The 23,864-nt window shown below is 40.5% G+C and overlaps 1 protein-coding gene across 2 annotated transcripts in view; it reads left to right on the plus strand.

The window, feature by feature from the left end:
• cdh13 (cadherin 13, H-cadherin (heart)) overlaps positions 1 to 23,864 on the plus strand; it is an 892,196-nt gene that overhangs the window by 825,421 nt on the left and 42,911 nt on the right. For both annotated transcript variants that reach the window (XM_061970208.1, XM_061970207.2), the window contains one exon: positions 19,997 to 20,230. In XM_061970208.1, the coding sequence (XP_061826192.1) occupies positions 19,997 to 20,230 (234 nt within the window). The remainder of the gene's footprint in view (positions 1 to 19,996; positions 20,231 to 23,864) is intronic.

Consider the following 23,864-nt stretch of genomic DNA (forward strand, 5'->3'; position numbering starts at 1 on the left):
AAAGTAACCACAGAACACTGTACCCAACATTCACTAGGAGATGGCAACAAACAACTTAGATCACTCTATTACAGGCAGCATCTGTGAAATTTAATTTGCAGGAAAGGAGTGAGTTTAGGGTTGAATCCTCGTTCTATTCCCTGTCACTCGTCGTCGCCATGACTGTCTCTTCTTCGTCTCCTTCTTGTTGTGTGTGCAGTTGTGCACTCGCCAAAAGCCGTAGATGTTATAACGTGACTGGGCCGGCAGCTGTTTATTTAAAGGAAAAGCGGACGTGACGACAGGCTGTCCTCACTCAGGTCCACACGGATCTGGAGGGAGCGTGCCTTAAGTCTGGCTGGAAATCGGGAGAAATTCGGGAGAATGGTTGTCCCAGTAGATTTTCGGGAGAGGCACTGAAATTCGGGAGTCTCCCGGAAAATTCAAGAGGGTTGCCAAGTATGATCCAAATGCTACGTAGAATCACAGCTAACCTGGACATTCGAAAGTTATTTTGCCGTTCCTGTGGCACAACACACTTGTTGTTCCAGGCCTTATCCAAAACCGTCGCTCAACATTGCTATGTTGCCGTCTGAGAAGTGTTGTATCTCAAATAGCTACAATCGCGCATTTCCTTCTTTTAAGGTATTCATGTGTGATTTCCACATATAGAAAAAGGAGAATGTCTGGATGACTCGCCTCCATCTTTCTAGTGGTTATCTCCGAGTTACGAAACCGCTTGTTATAAAGCTTGCTGTGGTGCCTTCTTTCTGACGTCACTTCCTGTGTGGGGCGCGGTCTTTCTGATGTCACTTCCTCTCCAAACTCCGTTGATAAACGGATCGATGAGTCCACACAGAGCTAAGAGCCGGAGATTGAAGAAACACACTGACCACTTACCCGTGTAAAAAATTATCCAACGAGGGTAACCTTAAACGATGGGTTAGTGTGGCTGACACGGGGCTTAGGCTGAATATTTATTTGTTTAAGGAGTTATCCAGCTTAATGTAGACAGGTCATTAGACATTGCTGGTGCATTACCGAGTTCACACCTCAGTTCGTTACTTCGTGTGTACATTTGCTTCTTCTGCAAACAGTTGTCCTTTCGCATTTTCACTTGATTGATGTGTTTGCTGGTATCTAAAAAAGGGATATTCTGCTCACACACTGCCTGCCTTCTCTGCATCCTGGAATCATCACCATATTCATGAGCTGATGGCTTGACAAATTTGTGTCAAGCCATCAGCTTCTAAAGAGGACACCAATAGGACATGTAACATATTTTTGTGAACGCCAATTAACAGAATGGCCACTTTCTTCCTTACTAGCAAGAAGTTAGGCCATGTGTTTTCTTCAAAATGCCCTGGAGCAGGTAACACTGTAGTTATTTATTTCCCTCATAACAGTCATTTATCCCCACTAGGAAGCAAACACATCACAGATTCTAAACATATCTCTCCTTGCACGGGGAGAAGTGGGTACTTTTTCGAACATTCACTGGTCATAATGCCATCTTTCATTCTACAGTACTTCTGCAAAAGACAGAACGCTAGAGACATGAGGCTGAACAGTAAAGCAGAAAGAGCAATAGCCTGAAGCCAAAATGTTAGCAGAAGGCAAGTTTTCTTTTATAAAAAGAAATTTAAAGCAGCAGGAACGGGAAAGAAAAAAAATCTCAATTCATAGCCTAGAGAGGTGGATTATCCCTGGCAACCCTGAGTGTCAATCCGTCTTTTTGCTCTTCTCATCTGTGGGCACACTTGGAATTGGTGGTGGTGGAAGCAAAATTACATAAAGAATGAAAGAAAGACGCTGAAGGTGATGAAGTCTTTGGAGAAAATGCTTTCTTTCAATTTCTCTCTTGTATTCTGAAAGTGTGCAGCTTTAGAACTGTTCAATGCCTAACTGCATGCATCCATAAACTCTGGATCGTGCATATTAAGTCTGTTTATAAACTACAGTAATGTGACATGTGTTACACGCCTTGTTCAACCCTTGCTTTGTATCATCTGCCCGGGACTCGAACCTGGGTTGCCGGCATGAGAGAATACCGTATTTTCCGGACCATAGGGTGCACCAGATTATAAGGCGCACTGCCGATGAATGGTCTATTTTTTATCTTTTTTCATACAAAAGGCGCACCGGATTATAAGGCGCATCAAAGGGGTCATATTATTATTTTTTTTTCTAAATGGAAAGCACTTCCTTGTGGTCTACATCAGTGTTTTTCAACCTTTTTTGAGCCAAGGCACATTTTTTGTGTTGACAAAATCCAGAGGCACACCACCAGCAGAAATCATTAAAAAACGAAACTCAGTTGACAGTAAAAAGTCATCGTCGCAATTGTTGGATATGACTTTAAAGCATAACCAAGCTTGCATCACTATAGCTCTTGTCTCAAAGTAGGTGTACTGTCACCACCTGTCACATCACACCCTGACTTATTTGGACTTTTTTGCTGTTTTCCTGTGTGTAGTGTTTTACTTCTTGTCTTGCGCTCCTACTTTGTTTTAGCAATCAAGAATATTTCAGTTGTTTTTATCCTTCTTTGTGGGGACATTGTTGATTGTCATGTCATGTTTGGATGTACTTTGTGGACGCCGTCTTTGCTCCACAGTAAGTCTTTGCTGTCGTCCAGCATTCTGTTTTTGTTTACTTTGTAGCCAGTTCAGTTTTAGTTTAATTCTGCATAGCCTTCCCTAACTCACCTTTTGTTTATTTTTTGTTTAAGCATTAGACACCCTTTTACCTGCACGCTGTTTCCGACATCTACAAAGCAATTAGCTACCGGCTGCCACCTACTGATATGGAAGAGTATTACACGGTTACTCTGCCGAGCTCTAGACAGCACCGACACTCAACAAGAACACATCATTTGCAGACTATAATTACTGGTTTGCAAAAAATATATTTTTTTACCCCAAATAGGTGAAGTTAGATCATCTCCCACGGCACACCAGACTGTATCTTACGGCACACTAGTGTGCCGCGGCACAGTGGTTGAAAAACACTGGTCTACATAACATGTAATGGTCAATGGTCAAAATGTTGCACAGATTATGTTTTACAGATCATCTTCAAGCCGCTTTCTGACTGTCGCTTCCGGATGCGCCAATTTGTGGGCGGTCTTATTTACGTGGCTCACCTTCGACAGCGTCTTCTCCCCGTCATCTTTGTTGTAGCGGTGTAGCGTGCAAGGACGGGAGTGCAAGAAGTGTCAAAAGATGGAGCTAACTGTTTTAATGACATTCAGACTTTACGTAAAGCAATAACGGAGCAGCATTCTAATCCGGAAACAACAAGGCCAGAAATGAGTCCCGTGAAAAACCATCTGACCGGAACTCTCTAATAACTAAAGTTCCTTGGGTGAATAATGTATGCTCACTACACCGGTATGTTTTAGCGCTTTCATGGCGAGTTTACTGACGGATATAAGTAAGAACTTTACACTACTTTATATTACAAATAGCAACAGCGGCGAAGGAATGTCCCATAACAAGATAGAGAAAAAGAAGAAGCTTATTGACTACGCCGTCGGCACGGACTACAAAGGCGGGAAGCGCGTAATTTTTCAGGTTTTATGCAGATCCCAAATACAGATCAGCAGGTACCAGAAGGTAAGATAAGTTGCTTTAGCATAATATTGCGAAACAAAACGCCAGATGATGTCTTACCTTATACACACACCATAATAATACTCGTATGTTGAAGCACATCAAGCGGTGCGGCTTCAAAGCTTACAAAAGTCGTACTAAAACATTTTGATAGATTTTTGACCGTCGCGTGTAATGTTCTATATTTTTAATGGAACATATAAAATGTTGGTGTTGTTTACTTGAGTCATATTGCCATCATAGTGCAGTCTACACTTATGTTCTGTTTGACTGCCATCTACTGGTCACACTTGTCATTACGCCATGTACCAAATAAAATTGCTTTGAGGTCGGTAAGCACAACCAGAATTATTCTGTACATTAAGCGCACCGGGTTATAAGGCGCACTGTCGAGTTTTGAGAAAAAAAAAAGATTTTAAATGCGCCTTATAGTCCGGAAAATACGGTAGCTTGCTAGCTACACACGTGGCATGGCACAGTTGGGAGAGTGGCCGTGCCAGCAACCTGAGGGTTCCTGGTTCAATCCCCATTTTCTACCAACCTCGTCACGTCCGTTGTGTCCTTGAGCAAGACACTTCACCCTTGCTCCTGATGGGTCGTGGTTAGGGCTTTGTATGGCAGCCATCAGTGTGTGAATGTGTGTGTGAATGGGTGAATGCGGAAATAGTGTCAAAGCGCTTTGAGTACCTTGAAGGTAGAAAAGCACAATACAAGTATAACCCATTTACCATTACACACGACACTGGCTGGCCTACGTTACACATGTTCACTTTTACAATGTAAAAATAACTGTCCCCTTAGGTCAGTGGTTCTCAAATGGGGGTACGCGTACCCCTGGGGGTACTTGAAGGTATGCCAAGGGGTACGTGAGATTTTTTTTTAATATTCTAAAAATAGCAACAATTCAAAAATCCTTTGTAAATATAAATAAAAACCTATCTTTTTTTCCAAATAGTTCAAGAAAGACCACTGCAAATGAGCAATATTTTGTACTGTTATACAATTTAATAAATCAGAAACTGATGACAGTGCTGTATTTTACTTCTTTATCTCTTTTTTTCAACCAAAAATGACTAGGGGGTACTTGATGAAAAAAAAATTCACAGGGGGTACATCACTGAAAAAAGGTTGAGAACCACTGCCTTAGGTGGACAAATAAAGTACAAAATGGAAAGCTGTATAGGATTAACGTCCATCCAACTGTCATACTATGCCATTTTTAGCAGCTACCAAGATGCAAGATGGCACAGCATCAGAGGTGATTGGATTACTTAAGATTTAACATCGCCTAATTTAGACACAATGGGATTAACTGTTCTACTAATACCATGATGGACAACTGCTCCAAGAGCTACGACATCATAGGAAGACAATCCAGTGGCATCTTAGCATGTTATTAATTGCTCTACAGTTGGTTCAAATCTCAGTTCAAACCTCTCAGTGTAGAATTAGAGTCGTTCTCCATGTGCTCGCATCAGCTTTCTCTGGCTACTTTTCTTTGAAAACATTCATGTTACAGTAGGTTAATTGGGACTACATTTTTTCATAGGTGGGAATGTGAGTGTTTATACTATTTTATGTGTGACTGACAGGCAACCAGTGCAGGGTCTATGACCACCTTGCGACCTAATTCAGCTGAGATAGGTTCCTCGAACAGGATAATTGTTTGTACGCCAATCGTTAAAGAGGCTGTTGGCAACCCTTATGTGGCTACCGAGAGCGTGCTAACTTTGGAAAGTACTGTAAACATTATATCTACCATCTATGTCTGAAGTAACACACATTCATTATGTTTGTTGTGAGTTGGCAAAGTTTAACTCGAAATGTTAGCTATTTTTGAATGTAGTCTATCACAGTGAGGTTCATGACTGGTGAGGCACTGACTTCATCACAGTCAGATTTACAAACATATGAACCCTAAAGAGTATCTTATTCACCATTTGATTGGCAGCAGTTAACGAGTTATGTTTAAAAGCTCATACCAGCATTCTTCCCTGCTTGGCACTCAGCATCAAGGGTTGGAATTGGGGGTTAAATCACCAACAATTATTCCCGGGCGCGGCGCCGCTGCTGCTCACTGCTCCCCTCACATCCCAGGGTGTGAGCAAGGGGATGGGTCAAATGCAGAGGACACATTTCACCTCACCTAGTGTGTGTGTGACAATCATTGGTACTTTAACTTAACTTTAACTTTACACATACAAACTGTAGCACACAAAAAAGCACATTTAATTAAAAAAAACCGTTATTATGGTCATACCTTTACTTATAAGTGCGGGAACAGTGGTGTTCGTGTTGGAGGAGTTGTGAATGAATGAAATATGAAATCCGTGCTGCGGTCTGCAGGTGTACCTAATGTTGTGTCCCTGCAGTCGTTCACGGCTCCTCCGGCGCGAGCAATGTTGTTTTTGCACTTTTTGGCTTCTTGTTAAGTGACTTTTTTTGGGTGGATTCGGTCTTGCACGTGGAGGGTTTGGGTGTGGGCTTTGGTTGGTGTGGCGCTCCCGTCGGGGGGTGCAATCTGCGGCGGAGGTGCAATAACCGGCACCAGGAGGCGGGATTACGCGAGCCTCACACAGTGCGTCTTCGCAGCAGTTTTATGATTGCTCAGCACAAGAAATACGTTACACACATACAGTTGTTGACAAAATACACTGTACATTATATACCTCAGCTAACTAAACTATGGAAATGTATAATATAGTTCATATAGCAATACGGTCTCACTGCACAGCAGGCCAGCAGTTAGCCGAGTCTGCAATCCATGTTGAGGCACAACTGAGTGACGTGCCTCAACTGGCTGCTGTTCACCGCACCGTCTCTTCTCAGTATTTGAACGGAAAATGTGAAAATTCACCGATTTTGAATACAAATAATCTAAAACTGGTGAAGTTAAACGGAAAATAACTTTATAGTATAATCACTGGATACATATAACAATTTAATAATTTTTTTTTCTTTTTACATTTTTTTTCTTTCCATGATGGCAGGTGAGGCCCCTGGTCTATCATAACAACAACAGCATGGCAAATTGTTAGTTGCTTATCTGAGACTGCTTTTGTATATGTTTACGTCACGCCTGGGCAATTATTTTGACTCGAGGGGCCACATTTAGAGAAACAAATGTGTCTGGGGTGCCGGTATATCTATTTTTAGGAACACTAATACAAAACCTCATGTCTGATTGAATGCTAAAAACGTTACGACAGACCGCCTTAAACAGAATGGAACTATGAACGATAAAACACTGAATATTGACAACATATGAACACCCTCTCGATCGACATATTTTACAATCAAGCGAAACGCAACAAAAATGCAAAAAAACAGCAAAATATGAACGCAAAGGGTAAAAAAAAAGAAACACCTACTATCTGATGTATCTGATACATCACTAAGCTTTAGAACTTTGTTGTAAAAATCTCCTTCCGCGTCTGTCCCTGACACCCGCATTTCAGGCTGGCCAGTCTGGAAACACTCTGTGGAAACGCTCCCCACCCACACTGCTTGGTGCCTTGTCTGAGCTGCTGTGACTTAGATTACCATAGTAACTAGTATATCATGCAAAAGCGCAGATTCCAACCATTGAAATACTTTGTATAGTTCAAGACTTCCGATAATTTGAAAACATCACTGCAGCTACAGTTTCCATCTTAAACATCGGAAACAATTATTTGGGAGTGTCTGGCGGGCCAGATTGAAAAGCTTAAAGGGGAACATTATCACCAGACTTATGTAAGCGTCAATATATACCTTGATGTTGCAGAAAAAAGACCATATATTTTTTTAACCGATTTCCGAACTCTAAATGGGTGAATTTTGGCGAATTAAACGCCTTTCTAATATTCGCTCTCGGAGAGATGACGTCACAACGTGACGTCACATCGAGAAGCAATCCGCCATTTTCTCAAACACCGAGTCAAATCAGCTCTGTTATTTTCCGTTTTTTCGACTGTTTTTCGTACCTTGGAGACATCATGCCTCGTCGGTGTGTTGTCGGAGGGTGTAACAACACGAACAGGGACGGATTCAAGTTGCACCAGTGGCCCAAAGATGCGAAAGTGGCACACTTTACCGACAAAAGCTATGCTACGACAGAGATGGCAAGAATGTGTGGATATCCTGCGACACTCAAAGCAGATGCATTTCCAACGATAAAGTCAAAGAAATCTGCCGCCAGACCCCCAGGAAAAGAGAGCGGATGAGGGTTAGTCTACAGAATATATTAATTGATGAAAATTGGGCTGTCTGCACTCTCAAAGTGCATGTTGTTGCCAAATGTATTTCATATGCTGTAAACCTAGTTCATAGTTGTTAGTTTCCTTTAATGCCAAACAAACACATACCAATCGTTGGTTAGAAGGCGATCGCCGAATTCGTCCTCGCTTTCTCCCGTGTCGCTTGCTGTCGTGTCGTTTTCGTCGGTTTCGCTTGCATACGGTTCAAACCGATATGGCTCAATAGCTTCAGTTTCTTCTTCAATTTCGTTTTCGCTACCTGCCTCCACACTACAACCATCCGTTTCAATACATGCGTAATCTGTTGAATCGCTTAAGCCGCTGAAATCCGAGTCTGAATCCGAGCTAATGTCGCTATACCTTGCTGTTCTATCCGCCATGTTTGTTTGTATCGGCATCACTATGTGACGTCACAGGAAAATGGACGGGTGTATATAACGATGGTTAAAATCAGGCACTTTGAAGCTTTTTTTAGGGATATTGCGTGATGGGTAAAATTTTGAAAAAAACTTCGAAAAATAAAATAAGCCACTGGGAACTGATTTTTAATGGTTTTAACCCTTCTGAAATTGTGATAATGTTCCCCTTTAACGGGGTGCATGCGGCCCCCGGGCCTTAATTTGCCCAGGTCTGGTTTTCGTGCTCCGGGCGTATACATGTGTTAGAAAACAGCCTAAATGCGACACCATTTGTATTCAGTATAATTAGTAATTGAAAAATATATAGATTGTTTTTTTCTAAACCCCTTAGCCAGTAGTGTTCTTGTTATATGTTCTGGTTAAAAAAAAGTTTAATATTGAGCAAGTTTGCAACCAGGAACAGGTATTTCCTTATTGCCAATCAGGGACAGTTGAGGAAGGTGAAACATATAGTGGCAAACAGGAACTAGAAGTAACAAAGTAAGCGTTGCAACAAAGAAAATAATGGTGGAAACACAGAAAAATAACTAGAATCCAAACCTATCATGTGCGATTATGACTCAAGCGATTTAAATACTTGTGTGATGAATAAATTATTATTTGTAGTTAATTAAAATAATCAACCTATTAATTAATCCCACCTAAAATGCTGCGAAAAATTCCAATTCATCACATTATTGTGGCCGATCTAAAGATTGATATGTAACAAAACAATGGCTTCATGGAGTCATGTATTGTTTTTAAGAAACTTAAACCAATGCTGTCTTATCCATTTACTGAAAATGCTGAAGTTAACACATGAAATTGTGTAAAAACATTTTTCTAAGCAACTGGACTTGACTTTGGTTTGTTTCAGAAGACGTTGCGCCTCTCATCCAAGTAGGCTTCATCAGTTCATGCTCATAAAATTAGATTGATCAGATCTAGTCTAGCGGTTGGTGCACCTTCCTGGTGTTGGAGAGTAAAAATTTGGGGTTTTGGCACCAACCGCTAGACAAGATCTGACCAATCTAAGTCTATGAGCAAGAACTGATGGAGCCGACTTGGATGAGAAGTGGTACTTTTCAGAGGCGGTATAGTACGCGGTGCTATACTAATACCGGTATACCGTACAACCCTTTGCTAAATAGGCATGGGTGCCAAATCTGGTAGTTTTTTGTCACCGATTGAATCCGGCCGGTACTACCAAAAATCCAACGGTGACATATTACAGTACCTTGGCTGCTTGTGACATAACGCCCAGTCTTCGCAAAGCAATTGACTCAAAAAATGCTCCAACAGAAGTAATGTAAAGCTCCATTTTTCCAAAAATTAGCTAGCTTGATGCTAATATACATTGGCTTTGCTATTGACATGTTCCTGATTAGCATTAGTGATTTTACATGGCAGTTTAAATACCTCAATTTTTTATTGTAAACTACAACTAAGATGAATGTTGAAATCAAACAGCTGGTGTGTAATAAGTACTATACTTACAGTATTAACACTTTTTAGGGAGCAACAAAAACTAAAATACTCACCATAAACTATACGCTACTGCCATCTATTGTCTTGGACTTGCAACTGTAATTGCAACTTAAAGCCGTACTTGCAAATTATTACATGTTGCTATGATAATAAAACAAGATATAACAACTGGACAGGAGTTATCATAGTCAGCTCATTTTTAGATGTTGCAATAAAAAATTAGATTTTATTCAATTCGTATTTTTTAACACACACAAAGGGACGTTGAGTACCGGTATCGATAATATTACACCCTAATCATCACGTCATCTAATTGTCTGATTCTGGGATGCTGTGTAGAAGTACACACAATTCATGTCGGGGATATTTAATTAAATTGTTTTAGGGGACACATTTGCAGAAAGATAAGGACCGGGTGGCCAGACTTCACTATTAGTCTTGTTTTTTTATATTCCGGAGAACCCCTGTCCTCTACAGTAGACATTTGATTTTGGTCTATGTGTGTTGTCGAAGTTATAGTAGAGCTCTGCTGTTTTTAAGGACCATCTGCAAAAATGTGAGTCTCTTAAGGGGAACATTATCACCAGACCTATGTAAGCGTCAATATATACCTTGATGTTGCAGAAAAAAACCCATATATTTTTTTAACCGATTTCCGAACTCTAAATGGGTGAATTTTGGCGAATTAAACGCCTTTCTATTATTCGCTCTCGGAGCACATCGGGAAGCAATCCGCCATTTTCTCACTTTCGTCGGTGTGTTGTCGGAGGGTGTAACAACACGAACAGGGACGGATTCAAGTTGCACCAGTGGCCCAAAGATGCGAAAGTGGCAAGAAATTGGACGAAATTTGTTCAAAATACGAGGCTGTGGGGAAAGCCGACGAAATGGTCAGTCGTTTGTTCCGCACACTTTACCGACGAAAGCTATGCTACGACAGAGATGGCAAGAATGTGTGGATATCCTGCGACACTCAAAGCAGATGCTGACATCAACTCCAAAACTGGACAGATCAGCTTTCAGGAAAAGAGAGCGGATGAGGGTATGTCTACAGAATATATTAATTGATGAAAACTTTATTCATTACTCGCGGTTTTACGGAAATTATTATACATAAACTGTGTTTACCAATAATTTAGCTTAAAAACATTTATTTTTTTCAATCATTCGAGTACATTCGGGTAGTCTTGTGTAATGCAGTATTTTGTGTCTATTTAGCTATGGTTAACCTGAGTGCTGAAGTCGTGGAAAAATATATGTTCTTAGCGCGCCTGAAATGGGCTGTCTGCACTCTCTAAGTGCATGTTGTTGCCAAATGTATTTCATATGCTGTAAACCTAGTTCATAGTTGTTAGTTTCCTTTAATGCCAAACAAACACATACCAATCGTTGGTTAGAAGGCGATCCCCGAATTCGTCCTCGCTTTCTCCCATGTCGCTTGCTGTCGTGTCGTTTTCGTCGGTTTCGCTTGCATACGGTTCAAACCGATATGGCTCAATAGCTTCAGTTTCTTCTTCAATTTCGTTTTCGCTACCTGCCTCCACACTACAACCATCCGTTTCAATACATGCGTAATCTGTTGAATCGCTTAAGCCGCTGAAATCCAAGTCTGAATCTGAGCTAATGTCGCTATGCCTTGCTGTTCTATCCGCCATGTTTGTTTGTATTGGCATCACTGTGTGACGTCACAGGAAAATGGACGGGTGTATATAACGATGGTTAAAATCAGGCACTTTGAAGCTTTTTTTAGGGATAGTGCGTGATGGGTAAAATTTTGAAAAAAACTTCGAAAAATAAAATAAACCACTGCGAACTGATTTTTAATGGTTTTAACCCTTCTGAAATTGTGATAATGTTCTCCTTTACAAGTTTTTGGAAGTGAACTCACCTGCCACCAGTTGAATAGCCCAAATGATAAAAAAGATAGGGCCTAAAATAGAACGTTGTGCAACACTACTAGTTTAACTAAAGAAGTCGAGCAAATAACTACTGACTGGGTTCGGAATTCTTGTGTTCAGACAAATCTTTTTGTATAAGTAAAGTTTTTTACCTGCTGACAGTTTTGGGCAGATAGTCTTTGTCCAAATCTGAAATAGACAAGCTGTTGTTACATGAATCAAATTACGACAAAAAATGTGTAACTGCTTAAATGGGTGCCTTGAGGAACATGTTAGTTGTGCAAATCACAAGTTTTAACCCCAGTGTTATATGTTTGCTGGCAAAGTGAAAGTCAATGCAAGGATCTGCCAATGTGTTCACAGTGGTCCAACAGGAACACTGTTGTGTTTTTAGGAATTTGCTGCAAAAATGTTTGTCTCCCAGGTTTTTAACTGAACTCGGGCCGCCAGTTGAACAGCCCTGCTTTAGAGCAATATCCTGCCTTTGCTGGGTGCGAGCTATTAGCATACCAGCTAAAATGGTATTGACAGATTTACCGATCTGACATCTTTTTTTGCGGAGTGTTTCGGGCCAAGCTAAATCATGATATTGCAGATAAAGTAAAAATGCAAAAATCGCTATCTTCCTGCGGGAAAACAACATTTCTCTTCAGCGTGAGAGGCATCATTTTTGCATCACTGCAATCCACCATTTCTTTAATAAAGCTGTCTTTACTTTTTATGTTGCCTTTTATTACTTTCTGGTTGGAGGTGGGTTGGCATCTGCAACGGTCCATGAATCACTCCCTCTCTGGAAAGTTGTGTTGAGTCTGGACATTTTTGACAAAGTGGTGTTCTGCAGAAGCCGGCAGACAAATTTCAGTGATGTCGCTGAGGCGGGCTGATGAGGACAAGTACATGATGAAGTGGAGAAGAGGAGCGGTAAATCTACATGAATGGTTTGGGTGGAGCCTACTCATTTGGAAAGACCGACTTCAGTGAAAGCTAACCAAGCACTGCGGGTTCTACATCTGAGAAATTTGGGCAAGACTTCAGAGACTGATTTTTTTTCTCTCTCTCCTAGTTTCAGGATGATTTTAAGTTCCACCTTGTGAACAAAAAACGAATATCCTAGTATAGTCTCTAGATTTGACCAATCTAAGTCTATGCAGAAAATGCTCCAGAGTTAGACGTCAAAGGTACCAATTATCTTGACACGAATGTGAGGAGGTGTTATGATTCTATTCGTGGGGTAACAATTCGATTCAGAACGATTGTTCCGATTAAGAATCACAATGAATTAAAAATATATATATATTTTTTTGACAGCCCTGGTAAGTAATCTAGTCAAGTCTCGAGACTACTTAGGTTGGTTAGAAATCCAGCCTAGATTTGACCAATCTCAGTCTATGAGCAACTGATGAAGCCTGCTTGAATGGGAGGCAAAACGTCTTTTAAAACAAACTTAACAGTTCTGGTGCGATCGATTAAATGACTCGACAATGTTAGTTTGCTATCCTTCTTGCAAGCACCAAACACATCCTCATTTCAGTGCCAAGATAACTGGTCCGTAACGTAAGAACCTCTGACATCTACCTCTGGAGCATTTTTCTGCAAAGACCTAAACCAACCTTGGCTGGGGAGCCTTTGTGGTTTGGTTGTTATGGTTACTATAATAATAAAAAGTCCTAAAAAGGGAAAGTTTTCTCCTGCTGGCTCGTGAACTATTATCTACTTAATGTCACAAACAGGGAAGGCTTTGTGACAATTAACGCGTGGTTTGACGTTTTTAACGCAAGTGTCTTCTGCTTACAAGAGACTCGCAAATATTCCTTGCTTACCTGCAAAAGACAGTGTCTGCAAGGGGAACTGAGCAGAAATGACGCTTTTGCTTTAAAATTCACATGGATTTATGCCATCCACCTCTCCTGCTGCCCACTGTCTCATGAGTCATGACCAACAAAATGTCTCTTGACTTCATTATTTGAAATTTCCTCTCCAAATTGCATTAGGAGATCATACCAGAACAATTTCCTGTGCACAACCTCGATGTCAAAACACATTCCACCATCACTTGACATTTATTGCATACAGTCATTGTTTTGTTAAAACACCTGCACTGCCTCACATCACATCCGTCTTTTAAGTCACCTGAAAACACCTTCAACTCGGAAAAGGTTGCAAAGCCCATTTTCCAATTACAGATCTTGTCTATAGGTGTTAATTGCAGAATGACCTCTTAAGCTGTTTTGGAGGCTGTATGTTTTTTGTCTTTAATAACCTCTAATCTCACTTAAACAGACGTAGCAAAAGAAAACAACAGAACCCCAGAACAAAAAAGGTAATTACAGTATAAAAGCCTGTTGTAAATGTATTTAGCCTTCGTTAGCATAACACCAGCATCAGATTACGTGAAACTTCAATTAGGATTCGGTGTGTGAAATAAGGTAACATTTAATAAAGAGGATCAATGCATGTGATTGTTTTTTACTTGAATTCTGCAGATGTGGACGTCAATGTGTACAGTCGAGTTTTAACATTTTTCTTCAAGCTCTATATATCGTGCATCTGGAAAGTATTCAAAGCGTTTAGCATTTTTTTAAATTATGTTGTGTTACAGCCTTATTACAATAATGTAATGTTTTGTTCTCAAAATTATACAGACAATAGCCCATTTTGACAATGTGAAAACGTTTTTTTTTAGAGTTTTATAATGCCAATGCTTTTATCATGGTGGATGGCATACTTGCCAACCCTCCCGGATTTTCCGGGAGACTCCCGAAATTCAACGCCTCTCCCGAAAACCTCCCGGGACAAATTTTCTCCCGAAAATCTCCCGAAATTCAGAAAGAGCTGGAAGCCACGCCCCCTCCAGCTCCATGCGGACCTGAGTGACGTGTCAACAGCCTGTATTCACGTCCACTTTACCACAACACACGTTATAACTGTAGAATGATCGAGGGCAAGTTCTTGGTTTCTTATGTGGGTTTATTGTTAGGCAGTTTCATTAACGTCCTCCCAGCGCGGCAACAACACACAACAGCAGTCATGTTTTATTCTACCGTAAAGCAGTTCGTCTGCCGTAAACAGCAATGTTGTTGTAATATATTTAGTTGGAGGCAATAACCAAGCGAGGTGATGAAGTACGTACGTCTCGTAAATCGTTGGCCAACCAAAAAGTAACCCCAGTACGCTATAGCCAACATTCACCAGGAGATGGCAACAGACACACATAGATCACTCTATAACATTCCTCCCCTTTTAGAAATGGAGAAGTTTCTCAAAATAAATAAACAACCCAACCAAAAAATGCAGCAGCTCAATTAAAAAACTGTACTTAAGCCACATTCTTTTTTTTTTTTTAGTACTGAACTCTTAACCCTCATTTGTAAACAATAACATGCTTATTATACAAACAGTATTTGTACACCTTTAACACAGATTTTTATACTGTCTTCAGAGATTCAGTTTTTTTGGTGGTACTCGAAACCTTTCTGGGTACCTGCGAAAGGGTGTTCAGCATGGTTAGAAAAATAGTGACAAAGAATAGAACAAGGATGGACAATTCAACCCTTAACTCAACAATGAGTAGATGAGTGTTATGTGTGTGTATACGTGTAAATAAATGAACACTGAAATTCAAGTATTTATTTTATTTATATATATATATATATATATATATATATATATATATATATATATATATATATATATATATATATATGAAATACTTGACTTGGTGAATTCTAGCTGTAAATATACTCCTCCCCTCTTAGCCACGCCCCAACCCCGCCCCACCCCGACCACGCCCCCCCCCCCCCCCCCCCCCACCCCCCCCCCCACCTCCCGAAATCGGAGGTCTCAAGGTTGGCAAGTATGGTGGATGGGAAGCGTTGGTTTTTATCCATGATGTAGATTGCTGCATTTATCTTAGTCTAGTCAGGGAGGTGACCAAGTACCCGATGGTCACTCTGTCAGAGCTACATCATTCCTCTGTGGACAGTGGAGAACCTTCCAGAAAGACAACCATCTCTGCAGCAACCCACCAATCAAGCCTGTATGGCATAGTGGCCAGATGGAAGCCATTTCTTGGTAAAAGTTTTCCAAAATGCATCTGAATGACTCTCACACCATGAACAACTAAATGATCTGGTCCAATGAGACAAAGGTTGAACTCTTTGGCAGGTATTGAGAAAAGCCTGTGAATTCTTATGTACATGTGAATTTTTTATTCACACCTTTTTGACATTGTTACTATGGGCTATATTCTGTAGAATTTTGAGGGAAAAATTAATGTATTCCAATTGGAACAACTCTGTAAGATATAATGTGGGAAAAGTGAAGCGCTGTGAATATTTTCCGAATGCACATCCTCATCATCATCATAAGGGTTCATTTAGCTCTTTGCGGAACCCCCTCCCTGGACTCCAGCCATTGACGTCTGTCTTGAGCCAGTCTTTGCCAAGTGAGGCCTACAGTATGTGTTTTTGGTCGTCCTCTTGGTCTTCTCTGTTCACGAAGAGTCAATTCGGTTGTTCTGAGTGTCCACTGATTATCTTGTTGTCTGGCCACATGTCCTGCTCATTTGTGTTTGGATGTCTTTTGATGGCAACATTTATATCAGTGACTCCTGTTGGTTGTCGGATCCAGATGTTAGCTTTTCTGTCCTTTAGAGTGATGCCAAGCATGATTCTCTCCATCTTTCTCTGTGCCACAGCCATGAGTTCAGTTTGGCTTGGCGTGGTGGTCCATGTACCATCACAGGAATATGCACTCATTCAATACATCTCTTTTAGTTGTCATACTTATTTGTGGGTTCTTTGTGATCTTGTCCACTTTTACAAAAGCAGCCAAGAGTCCTATCCTTCTTTTTATCTCTGGCAGCAGATCCCCATTGTTAGTTACCATTTCACCGAGATAGATATAACTGTCAACTTCTTCGATAATGTTTCCACTGTAATGGTACAGTGAGACAGGGACGTCGATTAGCCTTAGGCGTGTTTATTAGCACGAGAGTGTTGATTGATTGATTGAGACTTTTATTAGTAGGTTGCACAGTGAAGTTTATATTCCGTACAATTGACCACTAAATGGTAACACCCAAATAAGTTCTTCAACTTGTTTAAGTCGGGGTCCACTTAAATTGATTCATGATACAGATATATACTATCATATATACTATCATCATAATACAGTCATCACACAAGATAATCATCAGGGTGTATACATTGAATTATTTACATTATTTACAATTCGGGGTCGAAAGGGGTTAGGTTTGGTTGTTATCATCAGTCATCAACAATTGAGAACAGAGAAATGGACATTGAAACAGTGTAGGTCTGACTTGGTAGGATATGTACAGCAAGTAGTGGACATAGAGAGAGAGAGAGAGATCAGAAGGCATAAGAAAAGTATCTACATTTGATTGTTTACATTTGGTTATTAACAATCCGGGGAGGGTGTTAGTTTAGGGTTGAAGTTGCCTGGAGATGTACTTTTATTGCGGTTTTGAAGGAGGATAGAGATGCCCTTTCTTTTATACCTGTTGGGAGCGCATTCCACATTGATGTGGCATAGAAAGAGAATGAGTTAAGACCTTTGTTAGAGCGGAATCTGGGTTTAACGTGGTTAGTGGAGCTCCCCCTGGTGTTGTGGTTATGGCGGTCATTTATGTTAAGGTAGTGGTTTGACATGTACTTCGGTATCAGGGAGGTGTAGCTGATTTTATAGACTAGGCTCAGTGTGACGTGTGTAATTAACAGGAATACATGGTGTGCGACTATGTGATGCGGTGAGTGTTACCGGCAAGTGTTGAAGGTGCGTGTTGCGAAGAAGGCGGAAGTCCAGAGAGGGCGAGGCAAGCTCAGAAGTCAATGGGCAGGTGAGAGGTCGAGGGCAGGAGAGAGGCATCTAGGTCTGTGGGCAGGCGAGAGGTCGAGGTCCGTGGAGGCAGTAAGAAGTCCATGGGGGAGTCCGGGGAGTCGTGACACACAGCTCGAATCCAGGGAACAGAGAGAAGCTGCGGAGCGACGAAACAGGACACAATGAGCACAGAGGAGGGTAAACACGGAGAGCAAGTAAGCACATGGAAGGAGAGCTAGAGACGTGTGGGCTTACTGTACAATACAAGTAGATACGTTCTGGCACTGGAACGCAGGACGCGATGGTCTAAATAGTGTGTGGCGTCCTTATCAGTGTCAGGTGACTGTAACATCCACATCGACAACGATTGGTGCCCCGGTAGAGTACTCATTCAACATCAGTTTGGTCTTTCCAAGGTGCATGTTCAGGCCCACCAGTTTGCTTTTGAGGTGGATTTCATTCAGCATAATATTCAGTCAGTTCTTGTGGAGTATGTGCCACCCATGTTATGTCATCAGCAAAATTCAGATGAGAAAGGTGTTTGCTGTTGATGTTGACTCCCTTTCCTTCTTAGTTGATACTGTTGATAATAGTATATTGGAGACATTGTCACCTTGTCTGGCTCCTCTTTCAAGGTCGATCTTATTGCTATCTCGGTGCAATCTCAATGTTGAAGGGGCACCACTATAGACAATCGAGATGTATGCTGTGTTAACTCCTTGGGTTTGAGTGCAGCAAAAAGTGGGTAAAACTTTGAGTGGAATGCCTTTTTATAGTCGACAAACGCAAAGCAAAGTGGGATATCATATGTATTACCCTTTTCTTGTAGTTGACTAACAGCCTGGATGTTGTCAATAGGAGAAAAGCCCACCCTGAATCCAGCTTGTTCTCTTGGTTGGTGACTTTCTCGGGCTCAAAGCATCCGTCTCAATAAAACCTGTGAGAAAACGGTATATGCCACAGTAAGAAGACTGATATACAGGTATTGCCAAAAGTTTGTACACACCTTCTCATTCAATGCGTTTTCTTTATTTTCATGACTACCGTATATTTCGGACTATAAGTCGCAGTTTTTTTCATAGTTTGGCCAGGCTCCAGTGCGACTTATATATGTTTTTTTCCTTCTTCATTATGTATTTTCGGCAGGTGCGACTTATACTCCGGTGCGACTTATACTCCGAAAAATACGGTATTTACATTGTAGATTGTCCCTGAAGGCATCAAAACTATGAATGAACACATGTGGAGTTATGTAGTTAACACAAAGAGGTGAAATAACTGGAAACATGTTTTATATTCTAGTTTCTTCAAAATAGCCACCCTTTGCTCTGATTACTGCTTTGCACATTCTTGGCATTCTTGTGATGAGCTTCAAGGTGTAGTCACCTGAAATGGTTTCCACTTCACAGGTATCATAGTTTTGATGCCTTCAGTAACAATTTACAACGTAAATACCGTATTTTTCGGACTATAAGTCGCAGTTTTTTTCATAGTTTGGCCGGGGGTGCGACTTATACTCAGGAGCGACTTGTTTGTGAAATTATTAACACATTACCGTAAAATATCAAAATAATATTATTTAGCTCATTCACGTAAGAGACTAGACGTATAAGATTTCATGGGATTTAGCGATTAGGAGTGACAGATTGTTTGGTAAACGTATAGCATGTTCTATATGTTATAGTTATTTGAATGACTCTTACCATAATATGTTACGTTAACATACCAGGCACGTTCTCAGTTGGTTATTTATGCGTCATATAACGTACACTTATTCAGCCTGTTGTTCACTATTCTTTATTTATTTTAAATTGCCTTTCAAATGTCTATTCTTGGTGTTGGGTTTTATCATATACATTTCCCCCAAAAAATGCGACTTATACTCCAGTGCGACTTATATATGTTTTTTTCCTTCTTTGTTATGCATTTTCGGCAGGTGCGACTTATACTCCGGTGCGACTTATACTCCGAAGAATACGGTAGTCATGAAAATAAAGAAAACGCATTGAAATGAGAAGGTGTGTCCAAACCTTTGGCCTGGGCAACGTGTATATATAGTTTATCACAGAGCTACTGTAGATCTTGCCTTGGTTCATGAGAACAGGGATCTCGGGGTCCAAAAGGTTGGCGACCACTGCTCTTATCAGTTATCAAGCGTTTTCCAAAATCAGTTTTACAGATTAACAAACAATAAGGTATACAGTGTGCAGTATCGCACTTACAAAACATGCATTTACGCAGCATCCCGTCTTCCTGCTCGAAAATGTTGTGTGAGTTACTTGTGAGACGGCGCCCTCTGCTGGTATTCATAACTGCAGCACTCTATTTCCGCCAGCAAATTGCACCACTTGTCTATTCAAGTTACCATAAAAGCAAAAACAAACGGTCTGCAATTTAAAGCAAAGAAACAAAATCTGAGAATACGCGGGGTGCCGAATGCTAAACAGAAAATTTACTCTATACCCATTTTTTTAAACTTGTGATTTGGGAAATCCGCACCACAAACAAGACATGTTGTTTCTCTGTGTGTGTTTGTGCAGGCAGTCCTCCAGCTACGGGCACTGGAACGTTGGTCATCTACCTTGAAGATTACAATGATAATGCGCCCTACGTGGTACCATCAGTTGCACAGGTGTGCGAAGATGCGCATGATATGAACGTGGCCATTGTTGGTGGACGGGACAAGGATCTACCTCCCAATGGGGCACCATTCAACATCGAACTGGGAAAACAACCCGGGCTGGATAAAACATGGAAGGTCACCAGAGTCAACTGTGAGTATTTCTCAATTTTGTTACTTTGATGTGTTGTTTTTTGTCCACGATAAAAGAGTTGTATATACAAAACCCAAAACCAGTGAAGTTGGCACGTTGTGTAAATCGTAAATGAAAACAGAATACAATGACTTGCAAATACTTTTCAACTTATATTCAATTAAATAGACTGCAAAGACAAGGTATTTAATGTTCGAACTGGAAAACTTTATTTTTTGCAAATATTAGCTCATTTGGAATTTGTTTCAAAAAAGCTTGCACAAGTGGCAATAAATACTGATAAAGTTGAGGAATGCTCCTCAAACACTTATTTGCAACATCCCACAGGTGAACAGGCAAATTGGGAACAGGTGGGTGCCATGATTGGGCATAAAAGCAGCTTCCATGAAATGCTCAGTCATTCACAAACAAGGATGGGGCGAAGGTCACCACTTTGTGAACAAATGTGTGAGCAAATTGTCTAACAGTTTAAGAAGAACAATTCTCAACGAGCTATTGCAAGGAATTTAGGGATTTCACCATCTATGGTCCGTAATCTCATCAAAAGGTTCAGAGAATCTGGAGAAATCACTGCAGTGGTAAAAATGCCCCTGTGCCAACTTTTTTTGCATTGTGTTGCTGCCATTAAATTCTAAGTTAATGATTATTTGCAAAAACAAAATATGTTTCTCAGTTTGAATATTAAATATCTTGTCTTTGCAGTCTATGTAATTGAATATAAGTTGAAAAGGATTTGCAAATCATTGTATTCTGTTTTTATTTACTAATTTACACAACGTGCCAACTGGACTGGTTTTGGGTTTTGTACACACAAATATCACCTTCAGGTTGAATAAATATAAAAGGATGGTGCACACCACATAAAACGAGAGCATGTACAGAAGAAGGAATAATAGCATGACTTAAAACTTTGTACGTAGTACAAATACAAACCCCGTTTCCATATGAGTTGGGAAATTGTGTTAGATGTAAATATAAACGGAATACAATGATTTGCAAAACATTTTCAATCCATATTCAGTTGAATATGCTACAAAGACAACATATTTGATGTTCAAACTGATAAACTTTTTTTTTTTTGCAAATAATCATTAACTTTAGAATTTGATGCCAGCAACACGTGACAAAGAAGTTGGGAAAGGTGGCAATAAATACTGATAAAGTTGAGGAATGCTCATCAAACACTTATTTGGAACATCCCACAGGTGAACAGGCAAATTCGGAACAGGTGGGTGCCATGATTGGGTATAAAAGTAGAGTCCATGAAATGCTCAGTCATTCACAAACAAGGATGGGGCGAGGGTCACCACTTTGTCAACAAATGCGTGAGCAAATTGTTGAACAGTTTAAGAAAAACTTTTCTCAACCAGCTATTGCAAGGAATTTAGGGATTTCACCATCTACGGACCGTAATATCATCAAAGGGTTCAGAGAATCTGGAGAAATCACTGCACGTAAGCAGCTAAGCCCGTGACCTTCGATCCCTCAGGCTGTACTGCATCAACAAGCGACATCAGTGTGTAAAGGATATCACCATGTGGGCTCAGGAACACTTCAGAAACCCACTGTCAGTAACTACAGTTGGTCGCTACATCTGTAGGGGCAAGTTATAACTCTCCTATGCAAGGCGAAAACCGTTTATCAACAACACCCAGAAAGGCCGTCGGCTTCGCTGGGCCTGTGCTCATCTAAGATGGACTGATACAAAGTGAAAAAGTGTTCTGTGGTCTGACGAGTCCACATTTCAAATTGTTTTTGGAAACTGTGGACGTCGTGTCCTCCGGACCAAAGAGGAAATGAACCATCCGGATTGTTATAGGCGCAAAGTTGAAAAGCCAGCATCTGTGATGGTATGGGGGTGTATTAGTGCCCAAGACATGGGTAACTTACACATCTGTGAAGGTACCATTAATGCTGAAAGGTACATACAGGTTTTGGAGCAACATATGTTGCCATCCAAGCAACGTTACCATGGACGCCCCTGCTTATTTCAGCAAGACAGTGCCAAGCCACGTGTTACATCAACGTGGCTTCATAGTAAAAGAGTGCGGGTACTAGACTGGCCTGCCTGTAGTCCAGACCTGTCTCCCATTGAAAATGTGTGGCGCATTATGAAGCCTAAAATACCACAACGGAGACCCCCGGACTGTTGAACAACTTAAGCTGTACGTCAAGCAAGAATGGGAAATAATTCCACCTGAGAAGCTTAAAAAATGTGTCTCCACGGTTCCTAAACGTTTACTGTGTTGTTAAAAGGAAAGGCCATGTAACACAGTGGTGAACATGCCCTTTCCCAACTACTTTGGCACGTGTTGCAGCCATGAAATTCTAAGTTAATTATTATTTGCAAAAAAAAAAAAAAGTTTATGAGTTTGAACATCAAATATCTTGTCTTTGTAGTGCATTCAACTGAATATGGGTTGAAAAGGATTTGCAAATCATTGTATTCCGTTTATATTTACATGTAACACAATTTCCCAACTCATATGGAAACGGGGTTTGTACTTTAGAAGCTCGAGAATGTTCTGGGAAGATATGACTTGTAGTACCTGTGGTTGTCTTTTCTGTTCCGTATGTGATTGCATGTTCAACAAACAAAACTAATCCTCTCCCTCACCGTCAGCTGTGTCTTAGTGCAGTTATATAATTCCCCAACACATTTAAAAAATAAAAATTAAAAAAAGTTGTCACTTGTCATCTTGCTGCTGGACAAATTAGACAGGCTTCATTTGCGGTCGTAGAATTCAGAATGTTGATTGTTGATTTTCTAAACTCATTATTGTCACATGGTGGCTGGAGCTTAGCCAAGATGACTTTAGACAAGAGAGAGGGTTAAAACTGGACTGGTCCGAGTAGTCCTGGGCGAAATGGCCTAACATTTTTATAGTGATATGTACCACAGTCTCCTGCGATATATACCGTATTTTTCGGAGTATAAGTCGCACCGGAGTATAAGTCGCACCTGCCGGAAATGCATAATAAAGAAGGAAAAAAACATATATAAGTCGCACTGGAGCCCGGCCAAACTATGAAAAAAAACTGCGACTTATAGTCCGAAAAATACGGTAACATGATACATTGTTTGGCATGTAAATTGTAATAGAACCGGTTACAGGTTACAGGTTGCGCCTCCCTTAGCTGCTTTGTTGTTTTTGTTCGATAAGTTATACTCTCTATAGGATAAATAACTCCAAAAATCCCATTATGTAGGATAATTTCAGCCCTTCAATACATGGATATTAGCAAGCAAATGTACTTCCGGCCCTGCGCCTGATGTTGTGCATTGATTCATGTCCTTACAGCCAACAGTACTTTTAGTTTTAAAGGAGAAACTGTATTATGAACTATACCAGGGGTCGGCAACCCAAAACGTTGAAAGAGCCATATTGGACCAAAAATACAAAAAACAAATATGTCTGGAGCCGCAGAAAATGAAAAGCCGTATATAAGTCTTATAATGAAGGCAACAAACACATGACAAAAGTGTCTATATTAGCTATAATAGCCTACTATCAAAATGACTATGTGTCGCAGGCTGAAGCAAATCTTCGTTGACAGAAATGTTGAAATGTAATATTTATTCTACACATTTTTACAATATTAGAAACCATTAGTAAATCCGAGTCTACTCAGA

Source organism: Nerophis lumbriciformis, linkage group LG10 (genome assembly GCF_033978685.3).
Source record: "Nerophis lumbriciformis linkage group LG10, RoL_Nlum_v2.1, whole genome shotgun sequence".
Lineage (NCBI taxonomy): Eukaryota > Metazoa > Chordata > Actinopteri > Syngnathiformes > Syngnathidae > Nerophis > Nerophis lumbriciformis.